The sequence below is a fragment of the Scatophagus argus genome, chromosome 23, assembly GCF_020382885.2.
Source record: "Scatophagus argus isolate fScaArg1 chromosome 23, fScaArg1.pri, whole genome shotgun sequence".
In the NCBI taxonomy this organism is placed as follows: Eukaryota; Metazoa; Chordata; class Actinopteri; family Scatophagidae; genus Scatophagus; species Scatophagus argus.
Window position 1 is genome coordinate 10,909,404 of NC_058515.1, and position 24,792 is coordinate 10,934,195.

At 41.9% G+C, this 24,792-nt stretch overlaps 2 protein-coding genes across 2 annotated transcripts in view; one reads left to right on the plus strand and one right to left on the minus strand.

The window, feature by feature from the left end:
- The first annotated feature begins 1,348 nt into the window (after positions 1 to 1,348).
- Positions 1,349 to 9,501, plus strand: cckar (cholecystokinin A receptor). The gene is made up of 5 exons (XM_046380801.1): positions 1,349 to 1,820; positions 2,246 to 2,497; positions 5,397 to 5,658; positions 6,055 to 6,182; positions 6,823 to 9,501. The coding sequence occupies exons 1-5, from the start codon at positions 1,694 to 1,696 to the stop codon at positions 7,419 to 7,421; spliced, it is 1,368 nt and encodes a 455-aa protein (XP_046236757.1). The 5' UTR covers positions 1,349 to 1,693; the 3' UTR covers positions 7,422 to 9,501.
- Positions 9,499 to 24,792, minus strand: part of rbpjb (recombination signal binding protein for immunoglobulin kappa J region b) — a 41,856-nt gene continuing 26,562 nt past the window's right edge. The window contains exons 3-11 of the mRNA XM_046380800.1: positions 20,889 to 20,984; positions 18,603 to 18,768; positions 18,121 to 18,295; positions 17,470 to 17,607; positions 16,388 to 16,500; positions 15,617 to 15,757; positions 15,125 to 15,280; positions 14,939 to 15,042; positions 9,499 to 14,084 (exon numbers count right to left, since the gene is read on the minus strand). Of these exons, the coding sequence (XP_046236756.1) occupies positions 13,760 to 14,084; positions 14,939 to 15,042; positions 15,125 to 15,280; positions 15,617 to 15,757; positions 16,388 to 16,500; positions 17,470 to 17,607; positions 18,121 to 18,295; positions 18,603 to 18,768; positions 20,889 to 20,984 (1,414 nt within the window). The 3' untranslated portion in view covers positions 9,499 to 13,759. The remainder of the gene's footprint in view (positions 14,085 to 14,938; positions 15,043 to 15,124; positions 15,281 to 15,616; positions 15,758 to 16,387; positions 16,501 to 17,469; positions 17,608 to 18,120; positions 18,296 to 18,602; positions 18,769 to 20,888; positions 20,985 to 24,792) is intronic.

Below are 24,792 nucleotides of genomic sequence, written 5' to 3' on the forward strand. Positions count from 1 at the left end.
CGATATCAAAACCTGGTAAATTTAGGTTTCTTGCTATCATTATTCTGCTATGTCAACACCTTAATAATTCCGTGTGATTTTACGGGTTGATTCATTAATTTCACACTTGACATCACAGTTGAAAGACAATTAATTAAGTGTGACAAACATCAGTGGGGCGGATGTAACTTAGTACATTTACTCAAGTAAATATGTGTAAACACACATCAAGATTTTATGCTGATTTACACTTCAGAGGTGAAAATACACGTTTTACTTTACTGTCTGACGATTTAAGTGGTCGAATGATTGTTATTGGATCATCTTATAAAATATAATCCAATATTGTTGATTGAACTTGACACATAAAGCATCAATTTTGATAATTTACCCACATAACACAGCCTACAATCATAAAGGCCTACCTTAAAACAGTCATGTAATTATTCAGAACGAATACTTTTAGTGTATCTTGTTGATAATAAGTGAAATTTCGAATGCAGTACCTTTACTTGTTATGGAGTATTTTTACACTCCGATGGGCTATTTCTACTTATGAACAATAATAATAATAATAATTAAGAATAATTCAAAGAAAGTGTCTCTCTTTGTTAAAATTCTTATGTCATAAGTGTTTTCTTACCTGTGTGACTAAGCTTACTTACGTGAAATGAGCTAAATTGTTATTATTTTGTGAGGAATAACCTAATTTCCCCTCGGGGATGAATAAAGTCATCTATCTATCTATCTATCTATCTATCTATCTATCTATCTATCTATCTATCTATCTAACGAGTAACAATGACCAGGTTAAAATTTAAGGTTAGAATATCACCAAGTGTTTCTCTTACATGAGGACAGCTTCACTCCCGGGGCTTTCTTAAGGAGTTCATGATCATTTCTTGGCTCCTACAGGGCGTAAAGGCGATATTGACTGCAGCTCGACGCGTGACTGTTTCCAAAATATCGGGGTTGGCGTTGTTTGGACACTAATGACAGCCCTTCTCTCCTCCCATCAGAACAATTACAGCACGAGTCAATGAGCTTCCATATTGTTGCTGACAGGTTCACATGAAACGCCACAGCAGGCAACATCGTGCCTTGAAAAGGGCCAGGAGACCATGGACACAGATAGCCTACAGTAGCTCCAGTGCAGAACCCCTGCTGACATTTTCAATAAATCTAATTTCACTTTTGCGCATCGAATTGACTCCAGTATTTCTTCTCTTGTAAGTGATCCAAATAACTGAGATATCAGGAATGAGGGAGAACTACTCATGCATTCCATACGTGCTACTTTAACGCCGTGCAGGATCTCAATTACTGCAATGATTTACGAATGGGTGTTTTATTTCACCAAAGGGAGGGGAGGAGGGCTGACTTGGAGAGACTCTAAAGGCGGGCTGAGCACTCAAGAATGCGACCCGTCCACATGTTGTCAGAAGCTGGAAATGCTGAGCGCCGCTGGAGCGCAGCGCACCAGACCGGCAGCGCACAGAAACTTGTAGACAATACTACCAGTAGCCGATAATTATCAGAATTTCGTTTTTGATTTTTTTTTTCCTTTCCTTTTTAAACAAACAGACAGAGAGGGAATATACAGTTTGCACACATCCCGCCCTTTGGAGCATTTATTTCTCTCCCTCGCCAAGAGTATGACGAATGCTGTTCCTATGACTGATTTCACCTGAGGCTATTGGGACGAAAAAGCAAAATGGAGACGTTTACCATACACGACATGCTCATAAATTCAACGGACTTGAACATGATTTTGTGTAATTTCGGGATCAAGAATATTTCAGAGTGCGAGAGCGAGCGGGATCCCTCACCCGAACCTAAAGGTACAGTGGATTTATCTGTTTTGTCTAACCATTAAAGGCTGTGGAACATCCTGTCTAATAGGTAATAATAAATTTATTGTTTTTTTGCTCCAAATGCGACCAACTGTTTTGGCCAAGAGCGACATGCTTTGGGCATTTCTTGCGTCAGTGCGCATTACGCATATGGCTCAGGTCCTCCATATGGCTAATGTATGCCACAAGGGACACGTATGTTGTCACTGTTCACTAAGTCTGCCAATGTCAAGTGCATGAAACTGCTTTTATACACTAAATCGAGGATTAAGTGGTACATATATTTTATGAATATCAAAGCCGTTTTGCCGATGAGGGGTGCAAATGAATTCAAGGAAAGTGTGAGGAAGAGGGTGAAAGAGCAGTAAGGTCACATTTTAAAAAGCCATGTGTCTCTTCACGCCGTGTCTCAGACATCAACCAGACAGTCCGGATCGTGCTCTACAGCCTCATCTTCCTCCTCAGCGTCCTGGGCAACAGCCTCATCATCGCCGTCCTGGTGAGGAACAGACGCATGAGGACCGTCACCAACCTGTTCCTGCTGTCTCTGTCCGTCAGCGACCTGATGGTGTCCCTGGTCTGCATCCCCTTCACCCTCATCCCCAACCTGATGAGGGACTTCATCTTCGGCACCGGCATATGCAAACTTGTCATGTACTTCATGGGTGAGTGAAATGATGACACCAGCTTATTCTTGTTTGCTGCTGCACATCTTAATTATTCTCTTTTTCTGTTATTCACTCTCCCTTTATAGGAAAAACTTTCCCGACTATTGTAGATTCAAAGAAGTGAACACTTTATGTTGTTTCCGAGCTAATATTGTATGAAAAACTGAGGTACGAAGCAGGTAACGAAGTACATTTACTAAAGAGCAGTAGGTTACTTAAGCAGATATTTCAGATACTTATACTTTACTTGAATATTTTTTTCATGTCACTTTATACTTCTACTCCATGACATTTCAAAGGAAAATATTGCATTTTTTGACTATATTTATGGACATTAGTTACTAGTTACTTCACAAATCAGTATTTTTGTGCAAAACCTGAAAAGGGCTCACAAAAACATGATGTTTAATGATAAATCAAATAAATCAAACACTTTAAACAAGTTTAACCAAAATGATTAGTTGATCAATAAATTAGTTGATGGGCAGAAAATTAACAAACAGCTACTTTAATGATTCTTCAGGTCATGCAAAAATATTTCATGGTTCCAGTAACTTTAATTTAATTTTGATGTTTGGACAAAACAAACGTTGGGCGCGTTGGGTTCTGGGTATTTGTGACATTTCTCACTTCATTCAGAATATTTCAAAAACCAAACAATCATTCGATTAATGGGGAAAATATTCAGAAGACTAATCCACACTGAAACACTCCAAATGGTACAAAATGACTCAAAATGAGTTCCACCTCAAGTAATTACAACAAAATTTACTACGACTACAAAATAATTTAAGTCTGTATGCCTGTGGTGTATTATCGTTAGATTTTTTTTTTGCACGGGCCAAAAAAGAAGATAATTGAAGTCATCTCAGGCCACGTCCTGCACAAAACAGGTTCGCTTCTCTGCATGTTCAAATGCTCCTGGTTGTTTAATGAGCTTGAGACCAAACATGAGCTAAAAACAGCTCTGGTTGAAGGAAACATGCAGTCAGGAAGTGTAGATTTACGTGAAGCCATATTTGTAGCAACAATCCTGCTACTATATTTATCATTTTTACGGACGGAGTGAAGAATAACACGAGCAACATCATCTGTATCCAATCAGATGAGCGAGGTCAGCAGAAATTTAAAGTTCCCCTCCACATGTGTTAAGGCATATATAAATTCTGTATATAAAGTGTGTCTCACGTGGTTTTCTGGCTTGGGGGAAAAGCCAGAACTTTAAAACCCTTCAGCATTTCCTAAGTTAAACTGCTGGATATGCTGCGTCTCCCACTCCAAGTTTCCACATCATACTTGTGTCTGCTGAACACTGGACCAGGATTGGCTTCCAAACTGTTTGTGACATCACTCTGCCTGTTAAAATCAGATTTTCAGTGAGCGCAGAGAAGATTTACAGCCTTCTAGTGTCAGCCTCTGCACATACATCGCAGCACACTGTGAGGCTCAAAGGCAGCAACAAGAACACAAACACATTTTTCACTCGAGGGAGTAAGAGAGTCCTCTTGTATTCCTCTTGCAGAAAAGAACCTGACAACATCGTGTTAAATGTGGCCAAAAATAGGATGTAATTAAACCAAAATGTCTGCTTTTAATTTGGCTTGGACCTTAAATTAAATCAGGAGGCATATTGTCTGCACAAAATCCATGTTCTCCACAATTATCCCGCTGGGTTTGTGGTCTCCCTTTTCTACGAGCACAAAAATTCTCATCACTTATAAATTTTTTAAATCAATTCCTCGTTTAAATGACCCAAATGATTTATCCAATAATCAATAGAGGCCACAGTCAGCCTTAAGGCAGATGATTCAGTCGCATCATCCTTGGCTTCAATTTGCCTGTGATTTTGATAAATTCCCCAGGTTTGTTCTCAGAAAGCCTCTTCTGGAGCAATAAGGTGCACTCATTACAGACTTTACCAATATTTCATCTTCATCCAATTACAGGTCCGCTAGGAAATCTGATTTTCATGTTTCTCTTTACTTCCTGTTGTTCCATTTAGCCAGTTGGTGAGATCAGAGCTCTGTCATCCAGAGTCATTACTTCATTTGTCCACATGTTTATCCATTTACGTGTCGCTCCTCTCGGGTTGTACACAGCCATAATTTGAATGTATTTATAGGCTGGCTCTGCTTGCTGTTGTTATGGGGCGTGCTGATGCTGATCTGCTAAAAGACAGTGCAGGACGTGCTCTGTCGCTGCTCAGCAGTTAAATTTAATGTGACAACACATTAATGCGCCATAGCATCACAGTCGCTACAGTAAACACTGTCACATTGTTGTGAGGATGCTGACCATTTCTGGGTGTTGCGACGCCCATGACAGAGGGAGACAAACCAAAGCCAAGTGAAGGGGAATGTTGCCTCATTAAAATTGTCCTTAATATTCCCATTTTGAGAAATGCACCTCTGAGAGTCTGATGAAAAGATTGCTGTAACTCATTCTGTTTAGAATGAGGCTAAAGCCAGAGCTTGTTTGTTTAGCTTGGCATACAGACTGGAAACAGGCGAAACAGCTAGCCTGGCTCTGTCCAGATGCTTTTAAAAAAAAGCTCCTATCTGCAGCTCTGAAGCTCCGTACTTAACAGGCTAGTTCTCTCTCCAGTTTGCTGCCTTTATGCTAAGCTAAGCTAACCATCCTCTGGATGTAAGTTCATATTTGAAGTACAGACACAGGAGAATTCGCAGTAACAAAGCAAATGTACATATTCCTCTTTAAAAAACTGTTTCTATATTATTTCTCAGTGATATTTCTAACAATTCAGATTTGTTTCGCAGCTAAATGCCTCCCTTTGGGTGTCTTACATCAGTTCTTAAGAAGTCACAGCCAGTCTGAGCTCAACGCTGACACTGTTGAATTTTCACTGATCCATTTTTGGATGTTCTTATGTGTGCAGGTGTCTCAGTAAGTGTTTCCACGTTCAACCTGGTGGCCATCTCCCTGGAGCGCTATAGCGCAATTTGCAACCCACTCACCTCCAGGACGTGGCAGACCAAATCCCACGCCGCCAAGGTCATCACTGCCACCTGGGTGGCGTCTTTTATCCTGATGTTGCCATATCCCATTTCTAGCACCCTCAAGCCCTTCACCCGCCGCGACAACAGCACGGGGCACATGTGCCGCCTGGTGTGGCCCAACGACGTCATCCAGCAGTCCTGGTGAGATGAGAATAAGTGCATTAGTGTACCTTTACTGTCCCACCAGGCCGGGGTGTCTTCACACTCAGAGGCACTCAGATTGTGTGGCAGCTAAAGGAGCCCGTTGCTAATTTCATATGGCCCCTTTAATGCTTTTCTCAGTGTGGTGCTGCTGGTGAGAGACAATCACATGGGGAAAATTGTGGCATGACACAGATTTGACTCCTACATAAAAGCAAACAGCAAACACAACAACTGAAACATTCACATTGTGGTGATGATATCAGTCGGGATCAAAGGCAGCGGTTTCTAATTTTACCAAAGCAGTTCGGCTTTGGTGTTGATTTAAATTAGAGACAACAAATGCTTGTTTGCATCCATTTACTCCCCCCCCCACCACCAATTTGTCCCTTGCAGGTATGTGTCCCTGTTGTTGCTGCTGTTCCTAATCCCCGGGATCGTCATGATGACAGCCTACGGACTCATTTCCCTGGAGCTCTACAGGGGCATCAAGTTCGAGCTGTCCAACAGGAAAACCTGCAGAGGTATGAAAGCAAAACACAGCCAGTGATGAAAAGCAGGCTGGCATTATTCTGTCAATAAATTCAAAGAAAAGACCAAAAGCATCAATGTCTCAGTGGTTTGACGACTTCCCTTCCCTGACACTGAGGATGTAAAACTTTAAAAATGCAGAGGAAGGATGTCATTTCCAGAAACAGGTGGGCACTTACTCAAACTGGAGTAAAGAGGTTATTCAGCAACACACTGATACACATTTGGTGCTCACGTGAATGCTTACAGCAGCAGGATGGTGCTTGTCCATGCTACTAAAACGATATGTAATATGGCACCCAGTGCAACACTGTGGCATACTGATGTGTTTTTAACAGCTTTTGGACAAAAAGTTGAGGTATTTGTGGTACAGAGGAATCAATTCATTGTTGCATTTGGTCTTTTCTTGATTTGTCTTTCTCTTTCACGTTAACAAAACTAAGAAATATTAGCAAACTCATCATTTAACCTGACATACTACGTGATGTTTTCACCATAATCTTTGGAAGATGCAGTCCTGGCTTTGAGACAAGTCGTCCATTTGTAGGTCTTAAGTGACAGACATGAACCCAGCTTTCCAAGCTGCTCTCTTACTGTCTGGTCTTGTTCTTTTCACCTTCCCTCCCCTGACAGAGAGACAATCCAGCACTTGCAGCATCAAGCCTGGTGACAGTGATGGCTGTTACATGCAGCCGTCTAAAAAGAAGAGCATCACAGGCAACTTTGCCAACACCAGCAGCAAACCCACGGTGGGCCGTGTGTGCAGCAGCAGCTCCACAGCCAACCTGATGGCCAAGAAGCGTGTGATCCGCATGCTCCTGGTCATCGTTTTCCTCTTCTTCCTGTGCTGGACTCCCGTCTTTGTGGTCAACGCGTGGCAGGCTTTTGACCGGCGCTCAGCCTACCGCCTCACCGGCGCGCCCATCTCCTTCATCCACCTGCTGTCCTACACCTCGGCTTGTGTCAACCCCATCATTTACTGCTTCATGAACAAGCGCTTCCGCCAGGGCATGCTGGCCACGTTCACCTGCTGCAGCTGCTTACAGAAGAGTGGCGGAGGCAGTGGCAGCTTAAGGAGGTCAGCTGGATTCGGAACGACTAAAGGGGAAGTGAGCAGATCAAGAGCGGGACCAAAGACCGCTGAGCAGAATGGCCATACACCGCCAAGTGGAGCCAGCACACGCTTCACCTACACCGGGATCCGTGCATCAGCTTGGAGCGAGCTGACTTAAAGCGTGTGATAAAGTGATACGTGTGTGTGTGTGTGTGTGTGTGTAAGAGCTCTGCCCTGAGTACAAACACCTGGAGGGAACCTGTGGTGTGTTGTCTTAATGTAAAGTCCTCACAGTGCTTTAGCGTGACATGGGTAGTTGTTGATGACTTGAGCAGATATGGGGCAGATCAGCACCACCAGATGTTCCCATAAAGCTTGCAATGTCCAGGGTGGAGGCCCGGTCATAAAAAAGCCTTGAAGGGCCTCAAGTCTGACATAACAAGGTTTTTTTATGAGACAGAACAGCAATTAATGTACTACCACCCTTTAAATACTCTCTATTGGTTGTTTCTCTACCACAATAAGTGGTGACTGTATATGTAAAAGTTCAAGGACCAAATAGTGTTTCCATACAGTTTTACTGGACAACATTCAAAACCACAATCAGTGCCAGAAGGGTCAGAGTCCACAGCAGGATCAGTTCATCTAAATAACAAAAAAGGACATTTATTTCTTTACTTTCCTTTAATGAAAACTGTTCACATGAAGATCCGATGCAGCAAAACTCACCCACCTCTTAACCTGATGTAGATCATGCGATCAAAAGCTCTTCAAACTACAACACTTTGGAGATCAATACCATGTGGAGCAAAAGCTGGGAGGCAGTTAGCTTAACCATTAGCAACAAACAGCTAGCATGTTCGATGCTCAAAAGCACAACCGCCACCACCTCTAAAGGCCACTATTTGACATTTTGCCTGTTGTTTGTGTAATGCTTACTCAAACAGAAGTGGTGAAAACAGTAAGCTGTTCCTGTTTGTGTACTGATGTTCTGCATGCTGGGCTAAGCTAATAGCCTCCTGGCCTTCCTCCATATTTAACTCCATGAGAAAAGCAAACAGGCTTAGCTCCCAAAAATGACAAGCTGTTCCTTCCAGTTTTGTTATGAAGGATTAAAAAAAAAAGAAGTCAAACTTTTTGTATCAAAATAATTACAAATTAATGGCTGCCCGCAAGTGTGGAAAATGCATTAAAGAAATTAAAACCAAAGTCACCAGTAATGTTAACTATCGATAATTTGGAGTAAATTTTTTATAAAACTCAAGAATCAAAAATGTGCTTGTCAAGTGTGCTTGTTTTTTCATGTAACTTTAGTCAGCAGCTTCAAAACAATCCTCCAGTCACGAGCTCGTCCTTGACCCACTGTGTGAGTGTGTGAGTGTGTGTGTGTGTTTGTGACTAAAGGGGGCTGTGCTGTGTGCGTGACAGGAACTGGAGAAGCCTTATCACTTTGTGGGACACTGAACACCTGTATTCCCTCTTGTTCAAAGAGTGAATTTCTGGCATTGCCCACCTGATTTCCACTGATTCATACTGTTAAATATAGCAGCATCAATGTAGCAACTGATTTCCATTTCATCAACATGTTGCAGCATTCATTGTATGACCTCGATGTTGTCGCGTACATTTTTACGTTTTTTGGAGATTTTGAGCTTTTGAGGTATTTTGTTCTATTGCATGATAATCTGCCTATGTTGACAGACTGTTTCCTGTTAAAGCAGCAGGCACATAATTGAATGTAATCCCTGTGATTTTAGAGGTTTGTTATATACATCTAAAAGTAGTTTCAAGAATGGTATTGTGTTCTTTTGGTTATGTACAGACACAACTAATCTCTGAATATCCAAAGTTGTTGACCATATAAAGTCCTTGAGTGCTGCGCTGGCAAAGACTTGGGGCAGAGTAACATGGAGCTTTTAACGGCTTTCATAAAAGTGGATCTAAAGGACTGAGGGCATTAGGGCCCAGACAAGTGGTGGAAAGAAAAGGGGGAATCTGTTGGGACTTCTTCCCAGGGATAAGAGCTCCATTTGGGCTTGGTAGGTGCCCAAAACCCCTACACACTGTTTGACTGTCACTGGAAAGGGCGGAGGGAAGAGATGAAGACGGCTCAAAAAATGTTCATTCTTCACATAAAAACACAGATAAGTGTTATTCATTTGTACTCTTACAGCTAAAACCTCAATTACTTGGATTAAAGTGTAAAAAAAAAAGCACATGCTTATGCTTCTGGCGATTAAAAACGTAACACAAAGTGAGATTTTATATCACTTTTTTATTTCTCATTTTTAAGCCAATATTGCAAGTTTTTTTCTCTTTTTTTTTCTTCTTTTAATGACATACAGATTTGAGCATGACCTGGAGCTGCAATATGTACAAAAACAAACTAACGTATGTTATCAAAAAACCGTCCCCTTTGTTTTGACGTTATTGCTAAATGTTACAAACGGCACAGGTTTCTACCATCAGCAACCCTTTGAGCACTGAGTATACTACCACAATGACACCTCTGCTTACCATTTACTAGAATAATACACAGATACAGCGAGAGTGAAAGATAGTGAAAGGACATGAAGAAGAAGAGGAAGAGGAAGAAGAGGAGGAGGAGAATAGGGGAAATGAAAACAAAAAAAAGTGATCCAAATGTAGCAAAGGTAAGCACAACAGGCTGCATGTTAAAAACAAAAAAAGGGGGGGGGGGGTGGACTCCAAATGTACATACATAAACATGAGCCATAAAAAGTGAAGGTGAAATGTGTGAGAGAGAAAGAAAGGTTAGCGCTCTGTAGTGCAAACAGCCAAATAGTCTTAAGGAGAAAGTAAGGCTGAGTGCGACAGAGAAGGGCTCCACACTCCGTTTTTTTATTTGTTTAAAGCTGCCTCTCACTCTGCCCTGTTTTGTTTAGCAGTGCATGAAAACTACATTATAAAAAGACATTTGGCATATTAGAGGATACATACATTGTTCAGAGCTCATTATAGAAAAAAAAAAACAAAAAAAAAAAACAACAAACACATGAAGAGCTGCTTTTGGAAGAGCAAAACAAGTATGACCAGACACACAAAGAGAAAGAAACCAGTTACTGAGTTATAATGAGATGGCGCTTGGTTTTTGTTTTTTTTTTCCTCTCTGAAAGCTTTGTCGCCAGGTTAATACAGCGTGCGCATTTTAAAGTCAGTTTGTAACATTATTTTCATTTTTAACTGCTTATCCCCTTAATGAACGAGGCATGTTATCAAGTTATTCTGTATTCCTCCCTATCTCTTAAAACTCTGAAGAGAAAGACAAACTGTATACCAGTTCGGATTGTCAAGGCGACACATTTTTTTTTTATTATTTAAAAAAAGAAAAAGAAAAAAGAAAAAAGCATGCATCACCCCCTTTTACTAAAATGAGTAAGTGTGACAAAGCTGCTCCATTCAGACTTGCATGAGGAGATGATGCAGAGGAGCCAGTGGTGGTTAGCCTAAAGAGGCGACTCGACGTGTAAACAAAAACCCAAAAATATCCAAGCTTGCAGGGGTGGGGGCGGGGTGTGTGTGATGCTAATGCAGATGTAAAAAAAAAAAAAAAAAAAAAACACTCATTGAATTTAGAGCTAGTGAACATAAAAAAAACCCACTCAGGTTACAAATCTATTGTTAAAGATTTTGTGACCTCCATCCTGCAGAGTAAAGGGTTCAGGTTCGTCACAAGAGTTCAGTGTGATGAAGCGCGAAAAATGTTTGGGTTTGGACGCTACACAACCGCTGCAGCACCAACTCCTCGACGGTTCCCGGACAGACAGGAAGTGGCCTCTTTAAGGGAAAAAAAATACACTCCCAGGCCAACCTAGGCAGCACGGGCAATAATGCACTTTTTTTTGACATTAGACAAGGGGAAACTTTGTACCAATAATTTAAAAAAATATCAATATTACAATATAAAACATTTAACATTAATGACTGACAGGCGGGCAAGGTTGGCGAGATGGGGGACAAAACTTTTTTTTTCTTTTTTTTTCCTTTTCTTTTGTTTTTTTTTACATTGGGCTGCAAGTGAATCCTTTTTTCTTCCTATTTCAAGGTTTTGCTTTTACGAAAAACTTGGAAATACTTCATTAAGCAGACATTCATGTTACAGTATCGTTGTTCTTTTTCCCAGGAAGTGTTTACAGTAATGTAATACTAAAATCACAAGTATTGCCTTTGAATGTTTATCCACAATTATCAGACATTTGGATCCTGGTGGAAGACAGAAAAACCCTGTGAATGCTCAAGGCTTTCCTTTTCTCTCTTTCTTTCTTTCTTTTTTTTTCTCTTTCTTGATTTTTGGAGAGCAGTTGAAATGGAGCGAGTCTGACTCAATATTCCATTACAGCAACTACATACGACAGTCACACACACTAACGCACTCACACGCACACATTTGCTGGCTGGTGAACTAGTGCTCAGGCGGACAAAGACAATGAAATGACCTGTACAATATTGCTGTTATGTTTGGAAATGCACATCTTCAATAATACACATTTAGAAGGCCTTTTATACTCCTACAGGAGACGAAGTTGCCATGAACACAGATGAGTGCAACTACTCAATGTACACACGTTTGTTTCTGCTAAAATCATAAACCACAGGAGATCTAACAAAAACAAAAGGCTGAAAAGAGCTCAACAGCGCTCGTCATGAGACATTGTACCAAAAGTGAAACAGTGCTGGGCACCGCATGAGAATAACCAAAAAACAAAAAAAAAAAAACAGGCTTATTTCTACTTGTACACCAGAAAATGAAGGCTGAGTGATCCTTCAGAAGGCTGCTTTGCATGAACAGGTGGTTCTGGAGCCGCAGCAGTGAGCTCGAAACAGCGGAGCTCCATGTGATAAGAAGCGAGGCATTAGCTTGTTTTTTGTGCTATGCAAAGGTTCTTCCAAGGTGAGTAAACAGCAGATAAGAAAAAGGTTTTTTCGTGTTTGTTTTGTAATTGAAGTTTTCAGTAAGGCCACATCAAATTGAAAAGTGTCCATCTTTTTTGGAAAAAAAAAAAAAAATTACAAAAAATAAAACAAAAAACGCTGGAGTTAAATGCCACCAGAATTACAGCACACACTGGAAGACACCTCGCTCGGTGTGGAGAAAAGTTTCACTACATTATCTGATACGCTGACAGTGACCAATAGAGCAACAGATACATGATATTAGATATGCGACACGTCTGACTGTGTACACAGTAAGAATATACAGTACTAAGGCTATCCTTTTTAAGTCAATGACTACAATGTTGTTACAATAGTTTGAAAATGACAAACTGACTCGATTTCGTAATCACGGAAGTCTAGTTTTTGATGTAATCTGCAAATGTTGCTATGGCTCCATGTGAGATGTACTTGATGTGTTCACTTTCAAAGGAGACATAGCGCACATAGAATATTGCAGGCAAGGCAGAGGCGTTGCTTAAAGCTTTTGTTTTTAAAGACTTCATAAAAACCAATGATAAAACATAGGCCCTCTGAGGTTATTCCCCAATTTAAAATGATAAAAAAAACACCACCTTCGCTTAAGTAAATAAACAGCCCAGACTTCAGATATTTTTTTCCCCAACAGAAGAAGCAAGAGTATAAAAAAAAAAAAAAAAAAAAAAAAAAAAAAAAATCGAAACAAGTTCAATCCAAAGACTGAAGAACGCAAGCATTTGTAGTAAGGTCGCAATAACATACAGATTGTGATTTTGGACCTCAAAGGGGGAAAACAAAGCCCAAGCTCAGAGGAAGAATAGAAACTATTTGGTAACAAAAGTGTACTATATGTTTAATACAAAAAAGGTATGGAGAAAAATGTACCTTTACTAAAGCTTATACATGATCCTTGGTCCATAAAAACTATGTTATCGTCACGTTTTATGTGTGTCCCTCTGCATCCTTACGCTCCCTCCAACAACAATACATCCAGCCCCCCCTCCTCCCCAGCCTTCCCTTTAGGAAACAACAAATGAAGGCAAAATAACACGAAACAAAAAGGAATAATTATAAAACAAGTGGTGGGAGGGAGTTGAGAGGAGGGGGGGGAGCAGGGCGGCGCAAAAAATATACTTTCCTTTCAAGAGAATTTTTTGTACACGGAGGATGTATTGTCGTGGTGGTTCCCCGTTCTCGCAGCCATAGAAAGGTGCTGGTGCTCTGAGCCTGCAGGAACTTCACTCATTCCAAACACCAGAACTGGATAGGCAGGTCCCTAAAGTAACCACAGGAGAGGGGAGGGTGGAGGGTGGGGGGTGGGGGGGGTGCGTGTCAAGGAGCACCTTCGCTTATTCCCGTTGGCTGAGAACATGGTGATGTCACTCCCTCCTTCAAATTTCCCCTGCGTTCACTCCGTTCTCCCAACAATTTTTTTTTTCCGTTTCAGCTTCTTTGTATCCAAAATTAGAAACGCAGCACTTTAGAGTGAGTCAGTTTTTGTTTATTATTTCCCATATAGTCTTTATATACCTTGTGGTACATTTGCTCTCAAGGCATATCGTATGGAGTGGCCCCCTGTGTGCGTTAGGAGACCACAGCTGCAGCGGTGGAGGATGAGGATGTGACTCCCGCGTTGGAGGTGCTGTTGGGGCCGTAGACGCCGGGGCCCGCCTCCTGGCTGCTGTTGCTGAGCAGGCTGGAGTTTCCGGCCCGTAGGATGGCCCCGGCGGCGCTGCAGTGTGGCCGCGGCCCGGGCTCCGGCGTGTAGGTGAAGGTCAGTGTGGTGGAGTAGATGATGCCGTCGTTCCTAACCAGCGTGACGGGCACCTGGACGGGCTGCCGCACCCAGCGCCAGCCCTCGCGGAAGGCGGAGATGTCGGGTACCACGCACAGCATGCTCTCCGCACACCTGCAGTGTGTTAAAGAACCGACACAATGAATGACATTGGGGTCGTCAGATTTTGTCAGTGTGCTTTAAATACTTGACACAGTAATTCACGTCATCACAATATTACAATATTTCATCAGTAGTATCATGAAGTGTGGGACAACTCCACATGTGGCAAAGAAACTTCTCAAAGGTCTGTAGGATTACAGTCTTCGGGGTCCCGCTCTTGGACCTAATGCTTGGTGGGTGGTACTCATAGACACATAAAATCCAATCAGCCTATAAAGCTCAACTCATGACGGAGGAAAAGCTGAAGCAATGGCTTTTTACAAGGATGGAACATTGCAGCACCTTGGCTCTTAAAATGTTTTCAGCGCGCTCACTGCACAGGTTTGAAGAAGCACGGATGGTTTATATGACTTGACTCATGTGACACCAGATAAATCACTAAAAGCTGAGATGGCTATTTATTTCTTGCATAGGCCATCGTGCCATTAGGCACTTAGAGGACATGCAGCGATAAGCCTGATAGGGAGCAGTTTAAAAGCTTTTATTAATCCAGATTACATTACTAATTTATTCACATCACCATTATATTCATTACACTTAAATTATCATTCTCTATGTCTGCATGAGCCCTAATAAATCCTCAAATTAACTGTAACAGCCAATCTGCATGCTAATAAGAAATTCTAGTCAGTCTGGTACACATAATGAATCTTATTTTGGAAAGAAATGGGAAGACACATTTATGTAGCATGATAGGTTGCAGTGTGCATAAGAAGGTGGTGGTGGGAGTGGTGGGGCATAGCAAAGTTACCCAAAGAACATGGTAAAGTTACTCAATGCAAAATGATACAGAAGTGAAGACTCACCTGTACATGGTCTCAGCCTCAACGTCTCCAAACCAGACCCGCAAATTAGGAGTGAAATTCTGTCCTGTCAGCTCCAACATGGCGACATCACCACCACCATTTAACTGCAGACAAGGAAGAGCATATAAAGCATATAAAAAACACACAAACCAAACTAAAACCTTCTGCTGTCTCCTCGGCGTGTACCTGTAAGCTCTCTACCACAGGCACAGGGGTGACAGGCGAGTGGACAGGGCCCATGCCCTCGTAGAAAGTGTATTCGGCCTTGTCTGTGCTGATGATTGTCCAAGAGGCGCCATCGTTGATCATCTCCTTGTTTGGTTCCTTTGGGCATGGAGTGGCCTGGCAGAAGGGGAAGAAGGGGTCACATAACCTTAATGCATATGACAGGCAGACATAACCACCAAGAATTACACCTAATCAAGACCACTCAAGTCTGCAATCAAATGTTCTTCTTGTGGCTCTGCAACCGTCTAAAAAGCAGGAGGTAAGTGGACTACTACTTCTTCAAAGAAGAATACAAATGCCTCCCTGTCCTAAAACAGTGCAGTAAAGACAAAAGATATGTGCTGAAGCGATCATCCTCAATCATCTGCGAACAATAGGTGAGATGAGATCTGAGGGTGAAGTGACCTGGGTGATGGCAGATGTAAAAGCACTTTGAGGCGAGTCACTAACTTGAAACTGGATGATCCTTTCTTGGGAAAGGCACAGGTACATGCGTTCTGTGTCCTTCAGGTAGAAGGCACACTTGTGGAGCTGGGAGACGGGGTCGTCGGCGTCCAGCAGCGCCGTCTGCTTGTCCACCTTACGGATGATCTGAAAGGCAAATAGGGAAAGAGAGAGAGAGAGATTAGCCTACTGGAAGATAGATGGACAAAGGAAAGAAGGAGAAAGGAAGGATGGGAACAAAGGGGGGAGAAATTAGAGGATGAAAAAAATAAAATCACATGTGTTGAGGGAAAGTCAGAGGAGAATGAGGGAAAGCAGATATGAGATACCGGTGGAAGAAATCATCATTCATTAAAGAGCAGTAGATGGACAAGGAAGGAAAAACAAGGTCTTCGTGTTAAAATAAAAAAGAGCAGTTAGCCTGGCTCTGTCAAAATGGAAAAAATCTTTACCACCCTTTGCCAGAACAAAAGTAGTGAACAAGTACTTAAGTACTTACACTTATGTAAGTACTGAACATAACACATTTCCAAAATGTACAACTAATTATTTAAAATAACAACATAAAAAAATTTGTATCCAATGGATACCCTTATGGATTTACCCTTACTAAGTGTTTCCCTAAACACCTGTAATAATCTCTGTATGTGTAATTTTGGTGTCATTTTCCTTTATCTCTCAGCTCCTGCTGTGAACCAGCTTCTCCCCCACTGGGATCATTAGAGTTTCCATTTCTGTTCTGATCTTTCTCATCTCAAATGAAGCGTTTCTTTTTACCAGTCTGGGCAGGGCCATGCCGGTGACGGAGCAAACCAGCTTGACTGTCTGGCCGTAGTGGATGTAACCATCTCTCACAGTGAACTCTTCTCCTTCTGACTCCTCGTCATCCACTGAAAATGCAGAAGAAGAAAGAAGAAGTCAAACACCCACGAGCCTGAATGTATTCTATACGCTCAAACCCACATTCAAGCAATCAATCAATCAATCAATCACTTTCTTTGTCTGTGATGAACCAGCTGTGTAATTACTACAAAATAGCGTGGGAGACATTTACAACAGAAAGAGATGTGAAGACAAAGTACAACGCTGTCAAACCACATTCTTATGCTGAACCTCTAAAATTTCAGAGCAGTCGACTCTCAGGCAACTGACAGGTCTCACATTCTGCCGCAACACATGCCTTTCCTCTTCGTTTTCCTCTGCTGTACTTTTCTGGTTTCAGTCTCAAAAGGGCTGAGGTGTGGAGCATACAAGGCTGCATTTTTTACAGGCTGTCCACAGCTTTTACCGATTATCATCTGTTTGTAACAACAGTCACTGCGATGTGACTTCCTGTGGGGACGCCAACTTTCAACTAACTCCAGCAGCTAACCGTTACAGACGTCTTCACATACGTCAGCACAATCAGGCTGCGGGGTCAGAAGGACATCAGAGAAGCTCTGCTGACACTGAGCTGGCAGAGCAGTAAGTTCAGTAATACATAGCATGATAAACACAAAGTATATCATGCTTCAAAATACTGCTCTTGCTTTCTGCCATTTTGTAAATACTTCTGCTAAAGGTCTGCATTTAACAACTCACACTACTTTAACTGCTTTTACTTTGTGTGGACATGACTGATGTGTTTCTAACACAGATGAACTTCTTCAGGTGGTGGTGGTTGTGGCTCATAGACTCCAGTCATGTTTCCTGGACATGTGTGTAGTGTGCATTTGTCTAATGTTGTGTATTTGTCAGGACACAGGAAACAAATCTCACTCCAGGCTGAAGTTAAAAGTGGAAGCTTCTCACATGAATCATGAATCATTATTCATCTAATGTCTGTATCACAGCAGTGGTTCAGGCTGAATGATGCTTACACAGGTGGATGTAAAAGGCGCCCCACTGCTGGGAGCTGGCGTGAAAATTGCCGCCCTCCACGTGTAGATAGCGTGTGCTGACTGTTTGGGACCGCAGCCGGTTGAACAGCGCCACCTTGGTGCCTGATGCGATGCACACTGTGGACAAACATGAATGCAGACGGGCAGGTTAGGAGCAGACGAGGTGATGTGTTCTCTACGCATGTGACACAACTGGGTTAGTGAACACGCGGCACTATCAAGCTACACTGCCCTCTAGTGGCTGGAAATAATGAGGATAATGATGAACTGCTGTTAAAGCACCACTCAAAACAAGTTAGTTATAAATAGTAAAATGAAACAGAATAAAATACAGTAAACATATGTAAATAGTCAGCAATATAAAAAAAACTCTCTGAAATGTTTCTATTTTGTGTCCAATTTGCTCCCTCTTTTTATCCTTTCTGACCGTAACCTTGGCTCAACTTAAACATGCCTACTGTGAACTCAACTGCAATGGCTGATAGTACTTTACAAAAGTAAACATGTAGGCCACATTTTTATTGCAACAGGTACTAACAAACAGAAAAGTTGAGTAACAAAAGCATCCTAAGCATAAATAACCGGCAAATGTGTATGTGTGTGTAAGAAGCAGTCGAGACACAAACTTACAGTCAGCGTTTTTCAGGGACTGTTTCTTTTTAGAGGGCTTGGAGATGACTTTGATCCTCTTGCTGAGGAAGACACCGATGTCTGCGCTGTTGCCGTAGAACATTTTGACAGACAACATGAAGTGCTTTCTCTTGTCGGAATCGGATATGTACAAGGTTTTGGCTGTGCAATAATTCTGGAAAAAACAAGCACAGGTAAGAAATCAGAACAGCTTAGATTACATTTTCTGCTGCAAACAGATTGAATCTGTTCAACTTTTCCTTGAATACACATTATCTATTCAATATTTTTCCACAGCCGTCAACAGAAAAACAGCTGGCATTAACAACCTACAAATTCAGTGAACTGAGAAATGAGACGGTTTGCTATTGTTACTGTAACGTGACTGGAGGCAAGGTGTGAAGCTATGGCAGCTTCTGGATGTTTTGCATGTTTTCATGTGAAGGTAAATAACAGCGTGAGACTGCTTGTGTGGGTTGTACCTTTCCCTCTAAGTTAAGTTGTTGCATTTCTTGGTCGCTGTTGCCAATGCCGATGAAGGCACAAGGCTGCGACTCCTGCTCAGAGCAGCCGTCTCGCTCCATCTGCTCCTTCTTTTTCTTCCAGCCGCTGCCCATCAGGTAAACACAGGGAGGAGGGCAGAAGAACCTGGACACAAGCGCAAATATAACTGGACTTTGAACCGATGCTCAAAGGAGGCCCCACATCGGATATGTTTGTGAACCTTCTTGCTCGGATTCAGCTTGTCTGTTTCAGCTTGTCGCTCTAAACATATAAACCAGCTCACAAAGTTTAATAACTTGAAGATTAACTTACTCACTATTATTAACAACAAATGAAAAATTGCTGAAAGAAATCTTATTTTTGTAATTGTATTTAAAAGAAATATGCAGCTGGATGTCACTGTCATTGCTGAATGTTGCATCTCTTCGTTTACACCAGAAGAGGGCAGACCTGTACTAAGCTAAGGCAGTCAGAAACCTTTATCGGCATATTGTTACGCACAACTGAACTAAACACTCTTTCCTCAAGCTGTTGAGCCTAATTTAGCAGATGTTAACATGAGCAGTCCAGCATGAGACTGATCTGATGAAATAAATATAAACCAGAATTTCAAGAAAAAGGTCACTATTTTCCATTTCAGGGTTTCATAATTATCCTCCTTCACTCCCTTGAAGTACTTTCTAATGTAAAGCACAGAACTCTGTTAAGAAAATGTGAAATCAACTCCTGAAGCAGCACACTTCAAATAAATTGGCGTGAGTCAGTGTGGAAGTGGAAAGCGACCTATTTCGCAACACCAGTGTCTGTCTCTGTGGGTGTTTGTCTACTTTCACCTCCTATAAAAAGCACAGACAGAAAGAGGCAGCTAGAAAGAGGTGCTACATTTGCATTCTCCATTCACCCATTTTTCTTGAGTTTTCCTTGTTACGGTACAGACAGGCGCAATCAGAGGTGCCAGACAGCACAAGTACTGTGGAGTTTTGCAGGCCAAAGGATTTTGAAGTACTGATAAGCACACAGGGAAAGAAACCTTGCTTTGTATACATGACAGCAATGCAGCAGAAATCCCCTTTTAGGGCTGGCTAAGTAGACTCATTCAAACACTAGTCTGTGATCCTGCTAGATGGTTTATTGGTTACAAGATACTGTTGTTTTAACTTAGCACTGAGATGTAAACCCTGCTTCGGCATGTCACTGAGCAACTCACAATCCAGCAACCGACTCAGAAGCTGTACAAGAATGCCATGTGACAAGAGCGTCTGAATGCTTCCTCTCACTGCCATTCGCCTCACAAAGTGTCACTTTAACAGGAAAAGACAGCTACAGTTTATTTGAATTCATATCAGTTGCAACCCCTCTCCCCCACAAACTGACCGATTTACCAAGAGATGGGCCTGATGAGATTGCAAGCAGTGCTGGCAGCTCAGGCCAAGAAAACATGCGGAGGATGGAGAGCTGAAGAGAGTTGCATAATGAGCAAGAGAGCAGAAGGGGGAAAAAGCTACAAGAAGTTTGAGAGCGAGACGTAGAAAGGTGAGAGGTAGAGTTACAGGAAGGGTTTGGGGAAGAAAAGATCAGTTGCAGAGTTCAAGAAAGCACAAGAGAGAGAGAGAAAAAAGGAATCGAGTTGTGGTTGCGACAGCCAGTGATCACACTGCATGAAAATACAACAAAGATAGGTTCAGTTGCTCTGTGAACTTCTGAGCCTCTCGTCCTTAAAGCCTCACACCTATAGGCTCCATGGTTTCACCGATACATTCCTCAGGGGCCTTTCATCTCCCCAATTCCCACTGCTTCTAACTCTCTCTTCCTGCTCCCTTTCCTCCGCCTCTCTGTGGCCTTCACCTGAACATGGCCTCACACAGGAGGTCGCTGCTCGTTTCCTCCTCTGACCTCTTTTGATATGGGAGGTCAAAAGGGTCAAGTTGCGAACGCTGCACGCTGGCAAGCTGGAGTGTGTGTTTTTCATTCACTTCTTAGGCCTGAGAGCCCCTTGAGTGACATACATTATACATCCACAAACCCGGGGAAGACAAGGAAGACTGCATTTCTATATGATGCTCGTAACTCGTTCTAAACCAATTCACAATCAGTGTACTCAACAACAGGTCAGTGTGTATAAAGTGGTCTTAAATTAACCTTTATAACAAAAGGTTTGCTCTGAAAACTCTCTTTTTATGTTGTTTTCTCAAATCCAACAATGTCCAGTGATCACTGAGGCCTGCTTGTACAAAGGAGGAAGCTGCTGTTTCTGTTTCACTCACCTTTTCTCATTGCCATAGGATTTCTGTGCAACTTTTGCATGCAGGATCATGACAGTTTGGTCACCTCGCTCCTTCAGGTAATTCCTCATCGCTTCTCTGCAAAATGAGAAGAGAGAGAGATAGAGAGATACAGTCATTAACAGATGACCCAGTAGATGCCGTTAAGGAATAGTGAGTGTGCTGAAACTTAAAGCTTAAGCAGGGGGGCATCTCAGGGGTCGCTGTGGGGACTGTACAGTGATGAGAACATACAGAAATATACGTGCAACACATACAGCACACTCGCTAGGACCTCTGCAAAGTCTCAGAGCCGAAAAACCATGTTCTCCCCTATATGGGTCCATTTGCGGTGGGGGGGGGGGGGGCACTGAACCATTAATGACAGGCTCAGAGGGACCGTGAGGAGCAAAGGAAAAGAAGACAGACGAGAGGAGAAGGGCATAGAATAAAAAAGGAAGAGTAGCGGTTGATGGGGGAGAGAGGTAAAGAGAGAAAAAGAAAAGAAAACACAAGAGCTAAAAAAAACAAAAACAACAGAGCTGAGCTCACCAGCAAAGATTCCTCAATTCATGTCAAAATGTTGCAAGGTCTGCGCTCAAATTACTTCTGTCAACTCTGCCAAAACCTCCCAACACCTCCCCCACACACCTCCTTTACACAAACAAACTGAAATTATATTAATATTTGAGAGACCAGTGGAGCTTACACTGAGCTGAAAAGCACGAGGTCAAAGATCGAGGACTTAGATGCACAATTAAGACGCATCACATGCATAGACATTAACACACCCTGACCCAATCAGCGCACATGCACAGATGTCAGTGACACCTGACACGCCAGGGTGCTCAGAGGGCTTCCCACTCAGAGACACACACGCAGCTTTCCACTATGACATGCAATACAGGGCTGCACGCTCGGGTTAGACAGGGTCTTTGTTATGAAAAGCAAGGGGCCCCTCACAGTGTGTGTGTGTGTGTGTGTGTGTGTGTGTGTGTGTGTGTGTGTGTGTGTGTGTGTGTGTGTGTGTGTGTGTGTGTCTGCGCACGCAGGCAGAGGGAGGGGGAAGGAGGGGGGTACAGAAGAGGACAAGGATGAAGGCCAAGGGGGATTTTGGTTTATCCACTTAGATTGGGAAATGTTTTATTTCTCACTTCACAGTGTGATGAGACTATTATATTTGAAAGATGAAAAGATGAAAGCTGCAAATTTGAGTCTGACAGCAACATAAAATTATGCTCCGTTGTTTATTCTGTATTTTGTAAATTACTGATTAAAAGCCAGAGTGACTGAAAATGAAGGAGGTGCAATCCTAGAATTCCAAACATTTGACGGCATTTAACTGATCCAATGCAATCTGATACCATTTACAGAGCACATGGAGGAAATTATTCCCCTTTCACAAATCAAGCCAGGAAAAAGGTGCACAGAACTGGAGTCGAACTCATTCAAAAGCCATGTTGATTCAAACAATTCTGCCGAGGATGTGCTAAAGCAACTTATTTTTCTCATGTTTACATTACATGACATAACCTTCCTCCGGAGCTAAAATGAACGATACACTCACTAGTGTCAGACACGGAAACAATAACCTCAGGGAGTCTCCTGAGTTTGCAGCTCTGATTGATTATATGGAAACGTGCAGTCCAAACCTGCTGATGTCAGGCCTGCAGGGCACATGTCACTAGACACCCCTGATGATGCCTCTGACCTGCATGACGTGCAGGAAAGGTGACATCACGGCTAAAACCACACACACACTTTTTCATACATGGTTTATATTAGAGTTGAAATTAAGTTGACTGCCAGGAAATGAACCAGCAACTATCATATGGCATATCATACGGCAGACAGGAAACTTGTAGGGAAAGAACTACAACAAATGTCTACGATCAGAATCAAACTTGTTATAGGTTATTTAAGGAAAAATGCCAAATTCCACTTTTAGTTCCTAAATATGAGGCTTTTCTTTGACTTGTGTAATAGTGCTCACTTTAACAAACACCAAAAAAAAGATCACCAGCACCTAAATGATAAGAATTGAGAAAATAGGAAATCACCCGCCTACCTCGCCCACCAAAAAAAAGTCTAAAGGCTAAAAGTTGATTCAGCCACAAACCTCTGGCTCTAGAATTCATGCCATTTTTTAATTCCAGCCAAGACTGTGAGTAAATATTGAAAAACATTGGAGCAAAGTTATTTTACAACACCAGCATCTCACAGTAGTGTTGGGTAGGTTTCGTGAGACAGCCCCGACTTGAGGTTAACACTGTTTCACTGCTCACCAAACCATTCCAGACCACTGTGGCTAAGCAAGGGGGAGACCATTCGCTCATCAAGGCAAAAAGGCCTCAGCAGCAGATTAAGCTTCTCCCCAGTCATTTTTAGTGTACTGCCATCTGTCCTGGTCAATGGGACCTTAAGCATGGCTACCCACTTAACAGCCAACCCTAAATAACCCCTGAGCAGATAACAATGATGCCCCAACATGTGGCAACAATCAAATGAAACTGAATATCAACTGAGGAACATAAACCCATCTTTACAAACTCATGTCACGTAGCCAAACATTGTTTAAATCCACAGAATTTCCTTTTAAATTCTATTGGGGATCACAAGGTTCACAAAGACATCAAGTATGTCGGGCAGAATATTTGAGGAATATGTATAAAATGACACAGAGGACATCTAAAATATTTCCAACTCATAAAATGCTACAGCTGTAAAAATCAAGCTCTCTTGGGTTGGAATACTCTTACCTAGAATGAATGGTAAACATGATAAAACATTGAAAAAAATATACACATAATATAATAGACAGCAAATATACACATAAGGTCAATAAAGCATAAAAAAAACCCAATTTGACCGATGGGGAAATTCAGGGTGAAATGAAGACTTCAAGAGCTTAAAAGCCTATGCAAAAGTAAAAACAATCACTTCAACTAGAAGGGCCCTCAGGCAGAGTGCATACCTCCAATAGTCCAATAGTGGACCAACAGTCCACTCTCCTATAATATGCAAATCTGAAAGCACTACAACCACTATCTATGTAGATATATTTCCAAAAGCGTTAGAATTATCTAAAGTATGGTTTTGTGTAGCTGAGACACTAGCATCACCTCTCAACCCACTAAAATAATTTGTGTATCCACCCCGTGATTCACCTCCATCAAAGCCACAGTCATGCCAGCATTTTATGCACAATTAATAGCTACTGTATGCTTGAGTTCTGGTTACTGGTTGTATAAAAAAAGGACAGTAACAGAACAGAGACTTCAAATAGGAGAAGCTTTCAGAAAACAGCAAAAAATTCACAAACATGTGGACTAAAACTCATGGTAACTGCAGGGATCATAGATAAAAGGGATGTCTGTGTAATCACTCCTCTCTTACACTTACTGAAACACACACACACGCATTAGATTAGGTCTGTTCCTGAAAGCTGGAAGAAAGCAGAAGTGAGAAAGTGACCAGTGCACAGCCGAACTTCCTACGCAAGAGTAGCGTGCAGACACAAAATGACCAAAAAAAAATCAGATATATGCATATAGACATAAATTACACACATGCATATAAATATCAAACACAAGGATACATTAACAGAAATAAACCTAGAGAGAGATACAAAGAAATAGTGCAAACTGTGCAATCAATGCCCTATTTGATCAGATTTCAACAGAAACAGGATGTGAGGTTAATGGGCATTTCACTCTTAACTGATAACACTCATAGCACTCTTAACACACACACACAGACAAAAGCCACCTCCACATGTAAAAAGTGGAAGACAACAAGAGAGCAATCAAAGCTAGCTATTCCAATGCAACCACGCATCTAAGCAAAAAGAAAAACAATTCTTTAATCTGAAAGCAGATTTGTGGTGCAGGTGGCGACTGCACGGTTC

Coding starts and splice junctions, on each gene's coding strand:
- cckar (XM_046380801.1), top strand. CDS start 1,694: ATGGAGACGTTTACCATACACGACATGCTCATAAATTCAACGGACTTG. Junction 5,659..6,054: donor GACGTCATCCAGCAGTCCTG/GTGAGATGAGAA, acceptor TGTCCCTTGCAG/GTATGTGTCCCTGTTGTTGC. Junction 6,183..6,822: donor CAACAGGAAAACCTGCAGAG/GTATGAAAGCAA, acceptor CTCCCCTGACAG/AGAGACAATCCAGCACTTGC.